Source organism: Passer montanus, unplaced genomic scaffold (assembly GCF_014805655.1).
Source record: "Passer montanus isolate IOZ18808 unplaced genomic scaffold, ASM1480565v1 scaffold14, whole genome shotgun sequence".
NCBI classification, from domain to species: domain Eukaryota; kingdom Metazoa; phylum Chordata; class Aves; order Passeriformes; family Passeridae; genus Passer; species Passer montanus.
In genome coordinates this window covers 3,633,869-3,653,263 of record NW_024360941.1, presented here as the reverse complement: position 1 = coordinate 3,653,263, position 19,395 = coordinate 3,633,869, and the positions used below count along the sequence as shown (strand labels likewise).

The 19,395-nt window shown below is 38.2% G+C and overlaps 1 protein-coding gene across 2 annotated transcripts in view; it reads right to left on the bottom strand.

Annotated features, from left to right (window-relative positions):
- FNIP2 (folliculin interacting protein 2) overlaps positions 1 to 18,001 on the bottom strand; it is a 33,482-nt gene extending 15,481 nt beyond the window's left edge. Inside the window, exons 1-13 of one of the 2 annotated variants that reach the window (XM_039700036.1) lie at positions 17,402 to 18,001; positions 12,464 to 12,590; positions 10,353 to 10,487; positions 9,197 to 9,297; positions 9,039 to 9,110; positions 8,348 to 8,448; positions 8,060 to 8,149; positions 6,895 to 6,966; positions 6,157 to 6,286; positions 2,543 to 2,744; positions 1,890 to 1,978; positions 875 to 1,021; positions 565 to 734 (exon numbers count right to left, since the gene is read on the bottom strand). In XM_039700036.1, the coding sequence (XP_039555970.1) occupies positions 565 to 734; positions 875 to 1,021; positions 1,890 to 1,978; positions 2,543 to 2,744; positions 6,157 to 6,286; positions 6,895 to 6,966; positions 8,060 to 8,149; positions 8,348 to 8,448; positions 9,039 to 9,110; positions 9,197 to 9,297; positions 10,353 to 10,487; positions 12,464 to 12,590; positions 17,402 to 17,586 (1,621 nt within the window). In that variant the 5' untranslated portion in view covers positions 17,587 to 18,001. The remainder of the gene's footprint in view (positions 1 to 564; positions 735 to 874; positions 1,022 to 1,889; positions 1,979 to 2,542; positions 2,745 to 6,156; positions 6,287 to 6,894; positions 6,967 to 8,059; positions 8,150 to 8,347; positions 8,449 to 9,038; positions 9,111 to 9,196; positions 9,298 to 10,352; positions 10,488 to 12,463; positions 12,591 to 17,401) is intronic. The other variant, XM_039700037.1, reaches the window with a different exon arrangement.
- Positions 18,002 to 19,395: the final 1,394 nt, after the last annotated feature.

Sequence of the window (19,395 nt, the reverse complement as noted above, 5' to 3'; positions counted from 1 at the left end):
TTTCATTCACCTACTCATTTGACATCAGTCATCTAGTCCCTTGTATCAAGATAATTTACAAGCTATAAAATATTTGTCAGACCAGCCTGAGGCACAGAGCATAGAAAAAAATCTTGCCCCAAGCCCATTCATGTAACACTAAGTGAATGGAGCTACTGCCAGTTACCAGACTTCTGATTTATTGCCCTGCTTTCTATTCTAGTTATGTGAGAATGAGACAAAGGGAGGTAGCCAGTTTCAACTACAAAGGGCCTCCAAGTCCCAGGGAACTCCTCTCAATCTAGTCTATTTCATCTTGTTTTTTCCCAAACTGCTCAGACCATTGACAGCACTTGCACCATCTTAATACCTCTATTACAAGTTAACCAGCGTAACAGAGGATGTCAACAAGGATAAAAAGCAGGGCATGCAAAGAGGCCTCCAAATGCTCTGATTAATGAGGCAAAAGACACCCGTTGGTAGCAGGAAATGTGACCTGGATTACAAGTAGTCCTTATCTAAAAGGAGTGGATGCACAAAGGTGCTTGTTAGAGAAAAATCTGAAGCTTTCCAAAGCATACTGACCCAGCTGTGCCCAGAGAGGGTTGTATGGGTGGGATTTTGCCAGCATGTTCACAGACTGGGATGTGCGCTTCTCAGAGAAGGCCTTGATGGGAGGATGGTCAACTGGCATCACTGTTGGGACCCACGCCAGGTGATATGTCAGCACTGCGGTCAGCAAAGCAGCAAAGAACCTAGGAGGAAAAAAAGTTTAAAAAAGCATGTCCAAAGTAACACCAGCAACAGAACACCCCATTAAGTGCTTTAACATAGTCACATGCACTGGGAAGCACAAAAGCTTTTTCTTAAGAAAAAGGGAGTGAAGGAAGCTTACTGATTTTTGTTGATCTGTTCTATCAGAAAGGTAAATTCTTTAAGAAAACGCTGGCATAGCTGATTCTTTTCCAGGGTGCTGGACATCATATTAAGCCACACAGGCTCTGCAATCCTTGGAACAGAATATAGGTTCCAGATGGTAACTCTGCTCAAAGAAAATTCCCAAGAAGTCAGTGTTAACATGCACATTTCAATTCTGCAAATAAATATAAGTAGCCCCTTTCCTCTTCTGTTGTCCAGATTTTAGATTGCCTTTTTTTTTTTTTTTTTTGGTAAGATCTAGGAGACTAAACAAACTGGGAGAGTTTTTGCTCTTCCAGTAATTACTAGTGTTCAGAACACTAGTCTGTTTAATTCATATTATCAGTAACTCGGTGTCTTCGTATGAGTTACATATGTGGCTTCCCTTTTTTGCATTCCCATGTGAATTTCATTCAGAGAAACCATTCAGAAATAAATTTGAGAGGAACAAGAACCCATTCTATTCATTGCATAGATTCATTTCTACATTCCAGATGTTACAGAACACCTCCATTCCATTACAGCCTTGTCTCTCTCCTGGGCTGATTTTCTTAGCCTTTGACCATTCCTTCCTTTCTCAAGTACAGAAAAGAGAGCTTTTGACTGCAACTTTCTTGCCAGTTACATTATTCAACATCTATGGCTAGGAGTAGACACATCTATCTGCATGAGTACATCAATCCACCCAACTGTACAATCATCAGCAGAAGCCAGCTCTTGATGAGATGTTTAGACTTTAACTGACAATCGCAGGAACACGTGAATGTAACAGAACTACTTTCATTCGCGTTTGGAAAACGGCTGAGCTGGTTTTGCTAAAGTTTTCTGAAAACATTTCCCCAATAACCAATGCAGAAAATTCATTCACACTAACTGCAAGACTGTCTAAAATACAAGACCTTACATTCAGTTGCTTATAACTGAAAGTAACAAATATCTTTCATGGGGCATGAAAAGTGCTCTCCTTGTAATTCAGAATTCCATCAACTCACCTGAATTCTCCCAGGGCATCCATGACACGGCTGATATAAACCTGCACTCTCTGGCTGGATTCTGCTATTTTTCTACATGAGATCATGGCCTTGATTAAGAGTTAAAGACACAAAACAGCTGCTTAAAGGATTCACATTCTCCATCTTTTCAAACTTCATTAACATGTCAAAATAACTAAGATCTTGCCCCAGTCCTATACAGCCACTCAGGACAACAACAAATGCCAACCTCCCTCCACCTCACAGGAGAACAATCCCTAATACTGGACAAGGGGAGAGAAGAGAACATTTCTGAGAGAAAGAAGACAGCAACAAATATTTTGTGTCTCTTTCAGACACTGCATGAAAGGCAGAGTATCATAATTTCCACAGTCTCTAGGGAGTCAAGAAAACCTCAGAGTGAAATATGGCAAGAACGAAAGAAAAAACACCCATAGCATAAAACTCTCCATTCTAATTCTGTCTAGAAAAGAAACTGCACCTCTTTCAGCACATGCTGAGTTCCTACACTGGGCTCAAGCTCAAGACTGCATGTGTAAGGAGGGAGGCAAGCTTGAAACCACGCACCTTCTCCCACTCTTCATCTATCAGATTCTAGAATACTTCATTCTGATTGACATTTTTCCACATTATGCCAAATTAGTATTCTGTACCTTTTCTATTGCATATTTCAGCTTGTTCATGTGAGACTCAAAAAGAGGAAAGTGAGAGAAAAAGAAGTCCTGGAAGTTTCTCTGTGCTTCTTCTTTTTCAGGCAGAGAAAAGATGATGCTGATTGCAATTTTTTTCCTCCGAACCATTGCAGGATTGGAGCTGCAGGTTTCATCAGCCATACTAAACATTTCTTCAGTGGACCTGTAAGACAGATTTGTTAGGACAGTTACCTGTGTACTGAGAGATAATTCAGCTTCTATCCATAGCTCTCTATATAGTGGAAGGCAACTCATTTGTAGGACTCCTTGACTGACTACATAAGGCTTTGCTGTCACATGTTTCTGAACAGAAGATGCCTGACATTTTGATGGGTAAGTCCTGTGCTTGTTCAAATAGGAAGAAGACAATCCCCAGAGAGGCCTGGTGTGAACACTTTCCTCTGAAACAGAACTAATAGATTCCCCCCTGGATTTGAGGGAGATGAAGAAAAGGGAACACAGACACATCACACAAAATCATAACCAAAAAAGGTTAAAAGGTAACTTTGGAGCTGTGAACTGCATCCAGCACTCGAGCTCCTCTCCAGGTGCTCAGCTGCATATCTATGATGCTTTTGAATCTGGACAATTGCTCATGAGGGAGGTTGGGAAACATGTAACCTATACTATCTATATTGTTCTGGCATCTTAAGATAGATGTCTGCAGTTAACCATACAAAATAAAACTTTGTATTTTAACTGAAGACAAAATGTGACCACCTAGTAATTACTGTGAAAACACAAACTTAATGCCTACAAATACGTTTGCCCAGCTCAAAATTCTGTAGACTTCAGCTTAGAAAGATTGTTTTCTGCTTAAAACTATAAAAAATACCAGAAAGAAAAAAACACCCATCCAGTGGCTCTTTTACAACCATTATTATTTCCCCAAGTTCTATTTATTTCCTTGATAGTGTAGTCACATTTCTTTCAATAATTCTGTCTCCTCTCAATACTACCCATGGGTTGCTACTAGGATCAATACTGCTCAATGTTTTGATTATCAGCCTGTGGATCAAAACAAATCTTCACTGAGTCCACAGATAATGTCAAATGGGGGAAAAATGTCAATCAAGGGGACAGCAGTGTCCAGAAAGGCTGTGGAATCTCTATCCTTGGAGTTTTTCAAGACTAAAAAGAGTCTAAAAAGAGTTAATCAAGAGTCAGGTTCCACAGACACCTAATGTAAATTCCAAGCTACTGCTTTGCACAGGCAACTCATTTGGATGATCCTCACAAGTCTCAGGCCAGCATGATTTTTACTATGATTAAACAAAGGGTGGCAAATCCCTCACCCTGTTCTTCTATAAATGCTAGCCTTGCAGTGCTAGATATTGATACTGCTGGATTTACAATTTTTTTTTTTTTTCTTGAAGAGTCTTGATCAATTTCACTGAAAAAAACCACCATATATATATATATATATATATATATATATATATATATAATGTGTATATATAAATAAGTAAAACAGTATGGGAAAAATGTCTGTTGGAAGGAACTTCAACTGAATAATGGGTTTTAATCACTGGGAAATTACAGGAGAAAAGGATAAAAAAAGACAAAAAAGCCATGGAGACATTCTAAGCAGCAGCTCATCTGGAAATAGCTTGGTTTTCGAGTTTCTTTTAAGTTAAGACTGCAATACCAGTGAGTGGTAATTAAAAGTTTGAAGTCTTTTCATATCAGAATTATCTGGAAATGGAGTCTGTAGTATTTATAGAACACTATGAAGCAATTAACAAAAGGAAAGACTCAGGGCTAAGCACTCAGTCCATTCTAAAAATAAGTGGTTTACAGTTTAATTGGTTTGACAAAGTTAAATATACAAAAAATTCTCATCACAGAGGTATGAGTCCATGAACACCGGATAAAACACACAATTAAACCCCAGCAAAAAACAGCTTGTGGGAAAACAGAGTTCAAGACAAAAACATAACCTCATCTGAACTTCAGGAACTTGCATACAGAGACAGAAATTCCCAAGGAAGTCAAGAAAGGATGGTCAGTCAGCATCTAAGAAACATCACAAGCTTTTGTACTGCTTCCCAGGAACAGAAATTGAGGAATTTAGGTCTGAGAGAGAAGCCTTTTCAACAAAACTGCTAATCTAGCTTGCTTGCCAATCGACTATGTGGAGTTCCAAGACATCTCAATTTCTTTGAGCTATTGGCCTAAAGCATCAGTCACAAAGACTATAGAATCTTGGCTGTAACAACCTGGGGTGCAAACTGTGTGGCACTGAAGTATTCAACCAGAAGCTTATTGTTTCCTTAGCAAGTAGCGAGAAAGCAAGTATCTGAAGAAGCTTTTTGGCTGAGAAAGAATCCCAGTTCAAGAATAATTCTAGACAGTAAAAATAATGATGTGCTGTTTCCAGTATCTTTCCCCACACAGGTTGTTTAGTGGGAAAAGAACCAACAACCCTCCTCCGGACAGTGAATAAGCAGCCCAAAGAGGCTTTCTTCTAGACAATTTGTAACTTTGAGAACACTTTGCAGAAATTTATATTTGTGAGAATTTGGCTATTTCTTAAACTGGGCTGAAATGATCTTATTTACCCTAAATGTTTAAACCTTTTTACATGGGCTGTTCTCAGCCTTTTTTCTTTAGAAAACTAGACTAAAAGGTACTTCAGTTTACTTAAAGCAACCAGTTTATTCTCAACTACAAGTATGATTTAGAAAGCACAACTGCTACATTAGTACTATGTTAAAAATTATTCACTAAGAATATCTAGAAAAAATGCTGCAAGTGTCAGTTGACACTAGAGAAATAAGTCTTTTCAAATGAGGTTCAATTTTTATTTTTAACTGACTTAATATTTTAACTGGCAGCTTTTATGCTTCTCTTAACTGAAAAGGAAGAGAGACCAAATAGCATGAATTTCTTGTAGGTCTCCACTAATTCCATTCTGTCTCTGGGTACAGGTGGATGAGTACAGAGAGAGGATAATCAAGAACCATTTGCTATTTTGCAGATGACAAGGGAAGAATTTGCTTATTAGCTATGAAAAGTCTGCTGCATTCCATGCTTTGTTATGCCACTGAGCTACAAAAGCTAATAAAATTCCAAAACAGAAGCCAAGCTTTTTGATCATAGCTTTTTTTTTTCTTCCTGTTTTGGCAGAAGTCACATCAGGAACATCCTGTACCAGCCAAGAGAGTTGTCATGGCCTATTACTCCAAAATTTCACTAACTGCTAACTAGTCAGACTTCATCATAGTATTAAATCATTATGGCAGCAGTGCTGTTTACAGTCCTTTTCATCTCAACAAGATGCTCTGCTCCTTCAGAAACAATTTATTTTTCAGAATATGGCTTCATACACAGTCTATACATTCACACCATGTTAATACATGGCCTATGTATTCAATAAAAATAATTATATTCCAAATTGGGCTTTGAAGCTCACATTCAGCCAAAAGTTCATCTTTTTTTATATTGGCAATCTTATGTAACATACACAGAAGATAGACTGAGTCGAGAACATTTAATAACAAGGTTTGTGCTTTTAAAGATAGGAAGCTTAAGCTCTCAAACAGTTGTTGTAAGAAGAAAGGTGCTACACTCACCACCTTGGAATAATTCCATTCTCTAAACTGGTTGTCTGACTTCGGAGCCAGCGACGTTGATAGCTGCTTGATGATGATGATGAAGAGCTTGGAGATGGAAAAGGAGTAACCAGAAGACTGCTCAGAGATGCTATGAAGAAAGCAAGAAACCCCACATACAATGAATCACAAAGAGTACTGGTTAAATACTTTTCTTCATACTCTTAACACTAATGTCTCACAAATATTGCTCTTGCTTGCTGATCTTTTTCACACAACTCACTTGCAACAGGAGAGAATTATTTTAAATAAATCTTGCTGCTTCAGGACATTAACTTGTTATAAGGTAGGAGATCGTCCCTACTAAAACATACTGAAATGTATCTTATTCTCATTAAAAGTGTTCTCTCCCAGAAGTTGTTGCACTCCCATTACAATAGACAGTATGACTTCTGGTCTTCATTTTCCTATTCAGTATAAAAAGCCATTTCTTTTCATTTACTCTAGTAAAGGCTCCAGCCAGTTCTTCCTCCAAATTATAAACTGGTTAAGAACCCAGAACATGGTGGCTGTAAACAAAGAATATAATTGCAAATATTTTTGCATGAAGGCTTGGGGCAAATGCAAAAGGCAAACCACCTAGCAGATAAAAACAATTATGGATTTACAGGTCATGAGGTGTCTATATTTCAGGTGAATCACTGCAGCCAAGAATTGTAACAATTACAAAAGCAGGCAAACAAGATAGACAGCAGATACCTGAGCGAGCAATGCCACTGTCTCTGTCCTCATTTTGTCCTCTGCTAGGCATATCAACAGGTGTGCTGTGTGCTAAAACAAACAGAGCAGATCAATAGAAAATATTACATAATTCACCATACTATTTGTCAGCATTTTAAAAAAATGTTTAAGTTTAAAGGTCATACACCACAAAAATTACATCCTGTACTGCTGCTCAAAATCAGTATGGTGTGAAGAGAGGTGGCAGCCAACAGTAGCCTAAGCTGAGTATCATGTCACCACAGGAAGGTTACTTGCCCGATGTAAATGTAAAAACATCTCTAAGGGGCTTAAGAATTTGAATACAGTCTGCATTATCAGAAATCAGAACTTTGAAACTGAGGGCTGGTGGTATCTTCATCACTCTTGATAAACTCCGAGTGTGCAAGATTGTCCTTTGACACAGGTTGAGATCAGAATGAAATAGTCTAGCACAAGGTCCATTAAAAACTCGTGTTTCACTTGCTGAGCTGAGATTTACTGTCCACAAAGCCTCACAACAAATATTCAGTCTATGTCAGATTACATCCAAGTGTTAGTAGTGAAGAGTTACTCAAATTGTAGAGCATGCAAGATTTGCAAATGCTGTGAAGAAACTGCATTGGTATTTCAGTTCACATTTTTGCAATTAATAGAAGTAATTAGGCCTGAGATCTACCCACCTGCATGGATCATCATTCTGCCTGTAAAAAGAGACTTTATGTTGCTTAAAGGTTTGAGAATGAAAGAAATTAATATTGCTTAAGGAAAAGAAACCCTTAAAGCCTCCCAGACTTAGATCAAGAATTTTGAATATCTGCCACCAAATTAAAAAGTAGCAAGAGATCAGAGAAGAAAAAGCTGTACACCAGCAAGACACCTGCATGTTAGCAAGAAACCAGCAACAAGCCAGGAAACATAACATCTCTAAGAAACATAAGGGCTAATTCATCTTTAAAAGACTGCATAAAATACCTTTAAATAAACACAGTAATTTAGCCATCTTTTCAGAAGACATGTTTTTAAGTACATCCAATACACCTGTTGTCACTATTTTAGCCCTGTTTCTAGAGACTAATTATGCATGTCCTGCAAAGATTCAGAAGGAGCTGGATTTGTGTGTGCATATGGATGGGTCACACTGTGGCTGGCATTCCACACAAACCTGCAAAGAAAGAAGCACTGCGGATGAGCCGGAGGGGACCTCCTTCAGACACACCCTGCAGCAGTTTGCTGCTACACAGCTGTAACACACCTAGGAAACAAAAGCAACGTAGAGAAAATGGAAAAAAAATGGAAAAAAAAAAAAAAACAAAAAAACAAAAAAAACACCCCCAACAACCAGGCTGAAAGTAAAAAACCCAAGGAGGTGATGTACTGGGAAAAAAAGCCAAAACTGAATGAACAGATGGCCTTGTGTTGTCAGAAAGAAACAGAACCTGGAAATATTTACCTAAATTACTTCCACTGCGACAGGTTCCCAAACCATTCTGATTGGAGCTCAGCTTTCCCAGACCGGGATCTTGGTTGATGTATTCAAAGCTATCTTGCAAGCTAAAACAGGGGGAGAAGCCAGTATTCCTTGAGAATATGATCAATAGGCATTAATATTAGCTTAAGAATTAGGTTCATTTTATAAAAAAAAAAAGGCTGAACATGAACTTTAAAACCAAATTGAAGGACAAGTAGGTTTCTGAAACTGGAAGGAAATGGCATTTATTTTTTATATTTGAATTACTGGAAGCTTCTTTCTATGGCATTTAAGTTTCAATTTATTCATATTGCCCATTTTGGGGAGGAGGTACAACAGAACAGTGTATTTGTTGAAGGAAACAAAAGTGGGATATGGGGACAAAGCATTCTCAGCATATCTCTTCCTCATCTTCTGATAGCAGTAAGAGATGGAGGTTTTGATTGTCCAAAGCACCTAACCTCTGAATTTTACTGCATGCCCTGGACAAATTAGGAAGTAGAAACTTGGAGATTTTTTAAATTAAAAACTTGGCCAGCCTAACTAGGATCTATTAAGAGAATTCTCCACAGCTGCCTTCCCGATTTTCTACCAGAACTACAAAAGGAAACAGACAGACAACTGCACTGGCTGGGAAAGGAAAGAAATTATATATAAAAAAAAATGTTCTTACTTATTGTTGCTTCCACTGAAGCTTCCTACCCTGGCTGAGAAGACTTTACTTATCATCAGCTGTGGGGGAGAGCTGAAAGGATAAACAGTCATTTATTTCACTGAGTCATCAATTCCAAGTGCCTGACAAGACAGTGCATCACAGAAAAGGACACTCACCGTATGTAGTGAATTTTCAAGGTGGAGCCTTTGTAACTCATTGCCACTGAGCCAAACATCATTTCTCCCAGCATATTGACATCAGAGGCTGGTCTGGTGTACTACACAGACAAGAAGATGGGAACAGCAAAGTCAAAAATAACTTGGCATACTATTTCAACTTACCATAGTGTCACAGTGATGCATTTGGAATGGAGAACAAAGAGTTTCATCTTTTTCATGCAGAGAAGATCAGTGTGCACTCAGTGTGGGTTTAACACTGTGGATTTAGCAAGTACAGCAGGAAGAAATCCCACATTCTTCTGACTAGATGAGCAGTACTACCCTTGGTCCGGGGGGACCCACAAGGGCAAGACAGAAAAAAAGATCTTCTGCATTTCCAAAAAAAAATAGCTGTGTCCAGCAACATTCCCATATTACAGAGTGTTTGATAATGTTACAGGACTTGGATTCTGTGGTGTGGATCCCCAAAAAATAAACTGCCTTCCTTATTCAAATGAGTAAATTCACTTTCCCTGCCCTTGTGGAAATGTTTTTTATTGGAAAATGATTTATGACTATACTTAGAAATACAGTCTTCAGAACAGTTGCTTATTTTGTTTCAAAGACTTATCATCAATAGCAAATACAAAGAGAAGTTTTTTAATTCTGAAGAAAATCACCTTCCAGTTAAATATAATTATTTTCTTTTCCCACCTTAACCTATACATTCTTCAAACTTCATTTTTCTAGGTGAAGTGCTAACGTTTCTACTAAGAAAGAGACAAAGCACCTAAAATTTAATTGTTATAGTAAGACAGTCTAAAGAAACTCTTAATAAACCATGTTCAACAGCCTCTTCAGAACTGACCTGAACCATAAGCAGATATGAACAGAGAACAGTATAGTGCTTTTTATGACCTTCTTATGACAAAATGGTATTAGATATATTTCACAACTCCTTGAATGATAAGACCAAGATAGACTAAAGGGTTAAGATACACCCACACATATTTTTATTCTACAACACTTTGAGGACAGAGTAGATATCTCAAGATTCAGATTAAGCTGTAATGTAATAGAAGCCAAAGTCATTCAAAGATCTAATAGAAAGCTTTAATAAACTAACTTCTTCAGTACAATGGAAAATCAAAAGCAACAAAGTAGCAAATATTACCTGATATTTCGGTATCTGTTCTTTGATATTTTGCACACAGCTTACAGAGGGACCATGGGAAGAAACATTGCTGTTCCCATTGCTTGCTTGGCAGTTCTTGGTAGAAGTCTTTACAGAAGCCTCATCTGCCATTTTCTATGTTAAAACAGAACAAAGTGATAAAAAGTAAATGTGAGAACTCCCATCTTTAAACATATCATGGCAAGAATCTCCTTAAATCTGCAGGAAAGCAACAGAAATAAAGAATACTCTTACTTGGTTCAAAAAAAAAGTATCAGTTTTAAAATATTTTTTGAAATGCCAGCATCAGAGCAAGTGGAGAACTGCTCTCACATTCACGCTGTCAGATAGGTTTTCACAGTCTCACATAGAATCGGAGTAATCAGTTTCACAGGAAGATCATTCCCAATTGTTATGAATTACTCTTTGTAATAGTTGCCAAAATTTAATGTAAACAAAATCTCAGCTTATGGGTTTCTTACAAACCAATTCCTGTAATCATTTGCACAATTAATCACTCAAATTGCATATAACTTTTGCTCCCCAAATGATTAACAGATTTCTAAAACAGAAGAACAGCCAGCAAAAACAAGGGATGAATAATCCATCATCTGGTAGAATTAGCAGGTTAAAGACAAACAATGTATTTGAATACTTAATGTGAATAAGCCTTAGTGTATTTCAGAAAACCACACAGTATACACACATGCTTCCTTGACTTCAATTTAAATGGGACTGAGTTTGAAAGTAATTTTGTCTTAATTTTGAATGAATTAAGTTTTAGTTTTGGTGTTTGATAATCAAGTACTCAAAATAATTTTTAACATCTAGGTGTTTGCATGGCATTCAAAGTGCTTTGGCTGTTTTAAAGGGGTACTTAGATTAGTGAGTGTCTGACTAGAAAACAGATTATAGCTTCTATCGTGTGTTACGAGGGAGGTTATAATCTGTTTTATGTCAGTGTTGCATAGACAGTTTCTGGTAGGACATTTTTCAGTTAACTTTTAGCTAAGGTATTCAAGCAAGTGGAATAATTTGAGTACTTAAATGAAGCCAGAAATGCATTTTTTGTTAAGATGCTATTGGTTTTAAAAAACCTTTAAGATACTAAGTAATGACCTTGATTTTGGGCAGGGGGTGGGGCAAGAGGGGAAGCAAGATTAACAACCAGTCTGACCCATTTATGCTCTTAAGTAGATGATCAGACATCAGCTGATGATGCTCATCAGTCTTACTGATTCAGCACCATGGCATATTTACAGTGTGACTGAAATACAGACTGTTGCTTTTTAAGCATCTTCATAACTAAGTTCTACAAGTTGTGACTGTTCTTCTATGGGTTATACAGGTGTATATATATAGCTCTGCAATAAACCATGTTAGTCTAACAAGCTGAAGCTGCTGATTCTAAAAAAAACTTCAAAACAAACAAAAATTCGAAATAATTTAATGTAGAAGAGAAACATAGAGGGAGTAGGGGAAAAAAACCAAGCAAAACCACTACAAAAGAGAAAACACTGTTGCTTTACTGATCTTAAAATCACCTAAGTTTGCTGAAAGCTTTACTCCACAGTTTGTGTGTTTGGAGAGAAGCAAAAAGAACTTGCATCTTGATAGCATCTGCTCTTGCTTCTATGTGTCACTGAAACTTACATGGCCATATATACTGCCATGTGTCATGCTTACACAGTACAGCGTGGTTAGCTAGTGAAGTTGTTTTAATTCACACAAAGACAACAGCTTTACTACTCCAAACACCAAAGGAAAAAAAGCACCTCTAGACACATGGTGGACATCACTGAAACAGACTGCACAGCCAGGGCTAACAACAAAAAGCAAACCCAGTCAACGTTAGAAAGGCTGAAGAAATACTCAGTTTAAAGGTAATTAGATTTCTCTGCCTGAAAGCAAATCTGGATTGTTACATTTGAATACCATATTTATATTATAAATACCAAATATGTGCATAGGCTTGCTGTAACGATGCTTGTTGCAGCTATCACAGTGAAAGATCACAAAATTAACAAGTTGACACTGTTCTATTAAAAGAACTGCTTTTGGAAAGGAAAACAAAAGAGCAGTAGGAGAACAGCAGAATTAAAATTCCATACCTGAACCACAGCTTCATCAATTTTGCGGACTGCTTTGGAATCAAATAATACCTGTCTGCCTCTCCTCTCACAGTCTTGGTAAACTATCAGGCGGATTTCATTCAAGTCCAACTCTGAAGAGGACCAGCTACAGATTAGAAACACAAGATATTAAAATAGTGTGTTTACTTTGCAGGTTCATTTAAGTGAAGAAACGAGTATTAGGCAAATACATGTTTTACTTAGCATTTACAGAATCCAGGCTGCAAATCACCAAAGCAAAAAGGAACTCCAAAGGAGTGTCTAAGCTCAGTGTCACTGACAAAGGCAGGCACAGCCAGACCAATTTTCATCCAATCTTCTTCCAAAATTTTCCAGAAAGAGGACACAAAACTTAGTCTCAGCAATCTGCTCCAGGCCTTAACTAGTATTATTCTCTTCTCTGTACACAGCCTGGATCATCCTTTTTATAAGGTAAGCATATTATTTTATACAATACTCCCACTGGCACAAAACACAATGGTTTACCATCCTCTCTACTGCAGCCTTTCAAGAGCGCAAGGCTTACATCCTCTCTCTTCCTTTTGACCTATTCCTGACCATGTAAGTTAAGATTTTCCCAAAGTTTAAGCCTTGCAAATGATAGACAAGGTTTATTTTGTTCTATTTTTCTTCCGCCTTTTCTGAGACATTTCAGGGGTTACAGAGCAGCCACTGATTACTGAGACTTGATGTCCAGCTACAAAGAAAATAATTTAGTACGTTAAACCAAGATACTTGAACTTCAACCTAAAGCAAAACAATTCTCTCAAGCCAGAATCTGCCCATTCTGCAAAGATACAACACAGCACACGACCTGCCTCGCTGCACTACCACAGGGGCTGAGGAGCCAAATTGATCATTGTGGCAACGACAAGAAACCTTATTTTTTAATTCCAAAAAGACTCAGTCTGCACATCAGAGCATGGAGATTTGCTTGGCCTCAGCTTCAGCTACAGAAAACACTTCTCAGGTATGTAGCTGACAAGCTGAAATCAATGGAAAAAACCTACTGCTGCATAAAGCAGTGCCACAGAGCACTGATGCTCAGTCACACTGCCCCAGCCCTGACCTGGATGAACTGCACCTGGGGGGTGAGAGTTCAACTCTTATTAATAGTTGTTGGTTTAGCAAACTGCATAACAGACTTCAGCCAAGGCCGCACTGATCTTCCACCCAAAAGGAGGTTTCATTTAGGAATTTCCCCAAACTGTGCTTTATAGAAATGGAAGGTAGATAATTGAGAGAAGAGCATAAAATTCCTATGCAGATGAAAGACTAGCATTTATGAAACTATTTCTTTTATTCCATGCTCTGTCAACACCCATAAATCAACAGTGAGGTAAACACTATCAAATCCTGCTGGAGTCAGGATAACTGCTTTAGAAGTACACTTGCAGACTTGGGATTTTAAAATAATTTTAAGTAAAGCCAGCTTAATTTCTTCTTTGTGCTATTTCTACATAGCTCAAAAAAAAAAAACAAAAACCAAACAAAACAAAAAACCTGAAAGACCTCGATCTGGAGGTCTATTTTTAAACATCATGGCACAGAATAAGCCAGACACCTATCTTCACTGTAAGGTACTCTAATACAAGTATGCTGTATGTACGTAATATACAAGGTTTCCCATCATGGAATGATGCTAAGGGCTGTTTTGCCATCCACAGTGAGGAAACTTCTTGATGCATAGGTAACATGTTGCCTCCAGAACTGCTGAGAGTGCCAGGCAGATTTCTTTTCAAGCCTTCCCTTTCAAAGGCAATCACAGCATTATGTTAACCTGCATGAGACCAGACCTGATACCATTGTTGATAGTTGCCCAACAAGATCCTACACACCTTGCTTACACACAGAGCAACTACATCATCTGTGTAAGAAGTCTGCTATTACAAAATCCAGTTATATTGAATGCAAGAGAAGTCAGAGCAATCAATACACCTCATCCTTGTCTGCCACATGAATCTGATACTCTTCAGTACCAGATACCCCACTATCTTTTCAGTTACACAGCTATCTATTTACTCACTTGCTGAAACAGACAACCTGAAGTAACTACGCTGTTTTCTTAAAAAGACTGTAGGTCTTTCCTTTCTTTAACAACAAATAAAGTTACATCTCTATAGCTTCAGCTTAAATTCTGTGCAGGAGTAAAGCCTTATCTCCATGACTGGCACAGCAGCATCCATACTTCAGACCACAGGCTTGCAAGTCTAAACTGAGAAAAATTCATTTCAGACACAGATTGAGCCAATTTAGTCTTGCATCTGCCCACTGATGCAGGGTTGCATGCAAGCTGGGTTGCATGAATTCAGGTTTCCTTATGAACAAATGAACTCCCTCATTACACACTAAAGCAAACCTCATGTTGTTCATGCAGTGCTGACTTCTGTACAAGACATGAACTGGATTTTATGTTAAAGTAGAAGCTAACTTAACAGCCTTTTCCACACAATGTGCTAGAACTAAAGATTGCTGCAATCAGCCAGAACTACAAACAGATTCTTTAATACCAGACAGCACAAACTAAGAGATTACACAAAATCTATCATACAGAGCTTCATGTGACTAGCAAATGAAATCTAGGGAAGTAATTTCAGATAATGCTTCTTATAGTTCTAACCAAATATCAAACTTATGTTTTAATGATGCCATTGCTTACAGATTTCCTACAGCAGACCCACCCATTGCAGAAGAGATCCTCATTTGATAACATCAAGCATATCTATGGACAATTTATACAGGCATACAAGTCCATGCAGCCTCATTACTTCCACATGGAATCCAGCAGCAGGCCCAAGACTAGTCAGATAACCGGGATGTTTATGCCCATCACAAAAGCTGATGAGCACTGCTTACAGTACTTCCACCCTTTATTGTTTAAGCGAGGTTATGTAACAATTTCCCCAAAACAGGGACAGCAGGAGTATTCAATCATCTCCTAAAAGCAGACTGCTGAAGAATACAGACAGTACGCAGACTCATTTTCACATGCGTACAAACCAAAATCCCAAAATGTTACTTCCTTATCTCTATATCAGCTTATTGCTTATTTAGCAATAATAAGGTCCTGCATATTCTTAAAAATTAGCTGAATTAACTAAATTAATATGATCTTGTGTATATGTTCACATTTCAGGTTAAATGTGGCTGCTCTGACTAAACATGTTTTCTTATCTGACCACGGAAGTACGAGCCCCAAATATCTTATTCCCCCTGGTTGTAACTATGTGACCCTTCCTGTTACTTGTGTCTGCTCCGGTAATTGCTGGACCTTCCAGTAAACTGAATTCTCTCCAGCAACAGAAGTCTGTCCAAGCACATGAAAGTGGATCAGAAACAAGGTTGGAGAAAGGAACAAGTAGAAGGCAGTGGAACCTGCACCTCCTGGTGGCAGCATGACTTACACTAACTCATTTCATCCATGGAACTATATACCTTTAGGAAAGGGCACAAAGAAAATGTTCCTGATCCATTCCAAGTAAGTACTGAGGCTAGTTGGGATGTTAATTGAGTTTTCTTGTTCCCAAGTCAGTTCTCTGCTTAGTGAGCTGACTCCCTAAGGGGAGCCAGTTCTAAAAGGACTTAAAAGGCCAAGGCCAGAACAAGGGGAAAAAGGACAAGAGCATGATGCCTAAAATCAAAGGAAGAAGTGGCTCCTTCAACACCATCAGTCTATTTGAGCATCTCAGCTTACCTAGCCTCACATTCAGATTGTACCTTTACTGTAGGTGGAAGATGCTAGAACTAACCAACATTATCTTCAAGTCAAATAAATAAACCAAATCAAGCTGTGCTCATATGACAGTAGAACCAGGTCTACCACAGATACTAAAATGCTACGGGTTTGTTTATATCTTTTGAAAGGAAGCCACAAGTTTGGAACAGCTTACTGATATCTCTTCAATTACAGTTATGAGACATAGAGGCAAGATCTCTCTTACTTAGGGGAAAGCAAACTTGTTTATTTTGGGAAAAAATTCACAAAAAAATTGCCTTATTCTGCCCTTAATAAATACTTTCAGTCAATATAGATCTCCAAACGCTAATGTTTACAAAGAAAGCTTTTGCTTCACCTTTATAATTATCAGCATGCATGCAATAACTGAAGAGTGACCTATGCACTTATATCCAAAAACTACTTCAGCTGACCTTAAAATGTTTTTGAAAGTGACTAACCCCTCACTCCTCGAGTCCAACATCTACAGGCTAGAGAACCAAACAGACTGAAACATCTACGTATATTTATCTACATTTTTCTGCTTCTTAGGCCAGCAATCCTGAATGTAGAATACTAATTCTAAAAACCCTGGGTGCTAGAATTTGGAAAAAGCCACCCTGAACCATATTTTTAACACAGCTACATAGCTACAAAGTCAGACACTGGAGACATGCTGGCACATGTCTGAAAAGGACAACACAAAAGTTAAATAAATACTATTCCCACTTCAGATTACTCTGATGTAATGCTCGAATGAGGGGTAATTTACAAGTAAAGCAGAGGATTCCCCTCTCTGTTCTTCCCCCACTTCACAGCATTCTCTCCTGTCAGCTCCTCACACTGTTAGTACTTGACCCATTAACACAGGAGGTGGCAAAAAAAGTAAAAGAGAGGGAACTAATTAGGAAACTAGAAAGAGAAGGTAAGATTATTTAACCTTAATTGAAAAGAAAGGCAATTACCCTTTATGCCTCAGTTTGCATATACATAAATCGTACAAATCAGAGTCAAATATGTTAGGTCAGTTTCAAAAAGGAAAGACTTTCTCATGTTTCAGTCATCATCAAGAATAAGCTTCTAGCAGAATTTTTTCAATTATTTACAAAGTAGTCTTACAGCACATGATTATAAATCTAGTGTTACATAAAAATGTGTTTTCTTTGTCAAAAATCATATACATAAAAAAGTTACATGCATACCTTTTTTGTAGCAGTCTAGTCACTTTGTTGGCACAGCTGACACTTCCGTCTCTCAAAGACTTTCTAATTCTTTCATCCAATTTGGTACAAGAGAGATTATTTCCAAGTGGTACATCATTGTTGCTTCTTGTTCTTTCTATTTGTCCCCCAGTGCCATTTGCAGTTTTTGGTGTACCCCCACACATTTTCTTAGCTACAAATCCTCTTGTAAAGCTGCCTCAAAGAAACTAAATACCTGCTGAAGAGAAACAGCCTCAAGCAAGTTTCTTCACCATCGATCAACCATTAACAATGGTAATTTACCATCAGCTTTCTTCCCTATAAAGGAACACAGTCTGCTGAATTTCCAGTTGGGGGAAAGAAAGGCAAAACAATCTTCATGTATTCTATAAGCCATTAATACAAAAGACCAGCTGTAGCTAATGCACTCCTGCAATTATTCCAGATAAAACAGACATGACTTTCAGGTTTCAGAAGCCATCCTGGACTTGCTCTTGCTGCTGTCAGAGGTTTTCCTACTAAGCCTGGTGCAAAGCTGTAGCAGATACAACAGCTAATATTGACTTTAGCTGTGTTTGTTTCCTGGTATGTGATTTAGGTAGCTGGCAATTACGTAGTCACAAGACTGAACCATATGGCCTCTTTAAAAAAAAAAAAAAAAAAGCATGGTTGCTTTTGCAGTGACTCGCCCTTAGTTGCAAGGTTGTTCTAACACTGGCTACAACACCCTGTTAATGGCTCTCATGTGAGCAAGTGTCATCTGACAACCCCTAGCAACCTCCTATAGCTTAGGAGCAAGTAAGAATCTGTCATCATTGCCATATGGTTATCAGTTTAAAAACCCCAAGTACCAACACCAAGAAACATGCTAGATATTCTGCACAGTAATGCCTTTATTTCTAAGGACAAATACTACTTATACTTGGACAAGAACTTGACACTAGTACTTTGAAGTTTTTTCAAAAAGAGTATGAAAGAAAACAATGAGAAATGGTGACAAACTTCAGGTTGCTTGATGAGAATTTATACTCATGTGCCTCTTAAAATAATTCAGTAACAGTACTGATGACAAAAATATCTAATAAAATACTCCTGACCAAGTAAATTTTAAGTTTTTGAACAGAACAAAGGAATCAGATCACACAAGACAGAATACCATCAAGTCCAACTCCTGGGCCTGCAAGGGAGCATCCCCAAGAGTCACACTTCTGCCCCAAAGTGTTGCCAAACGCTTCTTGAACTCTGTCAGGATTGGTGCTGTGACCACTTCCCTGGGGAGCCTGTTTGAGTGCCCAAACACCCTCTAGGTGAGTAACTTTTTTCTAATATGCAACTAAACCTCCCCGGCACACCTTCAGGCCATTCTCTCGAGTCCTGTCACTGTCACCACAGAGAAGAGATCAGTGCCTGCCCCTCCTCTTCCCCTCATGATGAAGTTGTAAGTGCAATGAGGTCTCCTCTCAGCCTCCTGTTCTCCAGGTTCAACAAACCAAGTGGCCTCAGCCATTCCTCATACAGCTTTTTCCCAAGGCCTTCCATCATCTTTGTTGCCCTCCTCTGGGCACTCTCTGGTAGCTTAAATATCTTTCTTGTATTGCAGTGACCAAAGCTGCACACAGGATGTTCTGTTAGGCTCTGGTAATTCTACAGCAGAACCAAGTCCTCTTCCCCATCGTTGCTTTAAAAAAAGTTATGCAGACATATCTGCTCATAATTCACATCTCTCATGAATTATGATGGGCTTTCTCCCCATCAGTAAAATTTTAAACATTTTATAAGATAACAGCCGTACTGCAATTTCTCTTCCAGGTTGAAAAGGGAAAATAACTTCATTAATGGTCAACCAGACCAGCAGTAGAGTTAGAAGCAAGATTTCAAAACCCAGTGCTACGTGCTACCTGCTAAATAGCACAGCACCCTTAAAATGATTTTGTAATCACAGTTAACCCCAACCTCTAAAAACTGGACAGAAGTGAAGCAAAAAACTAGAGCAA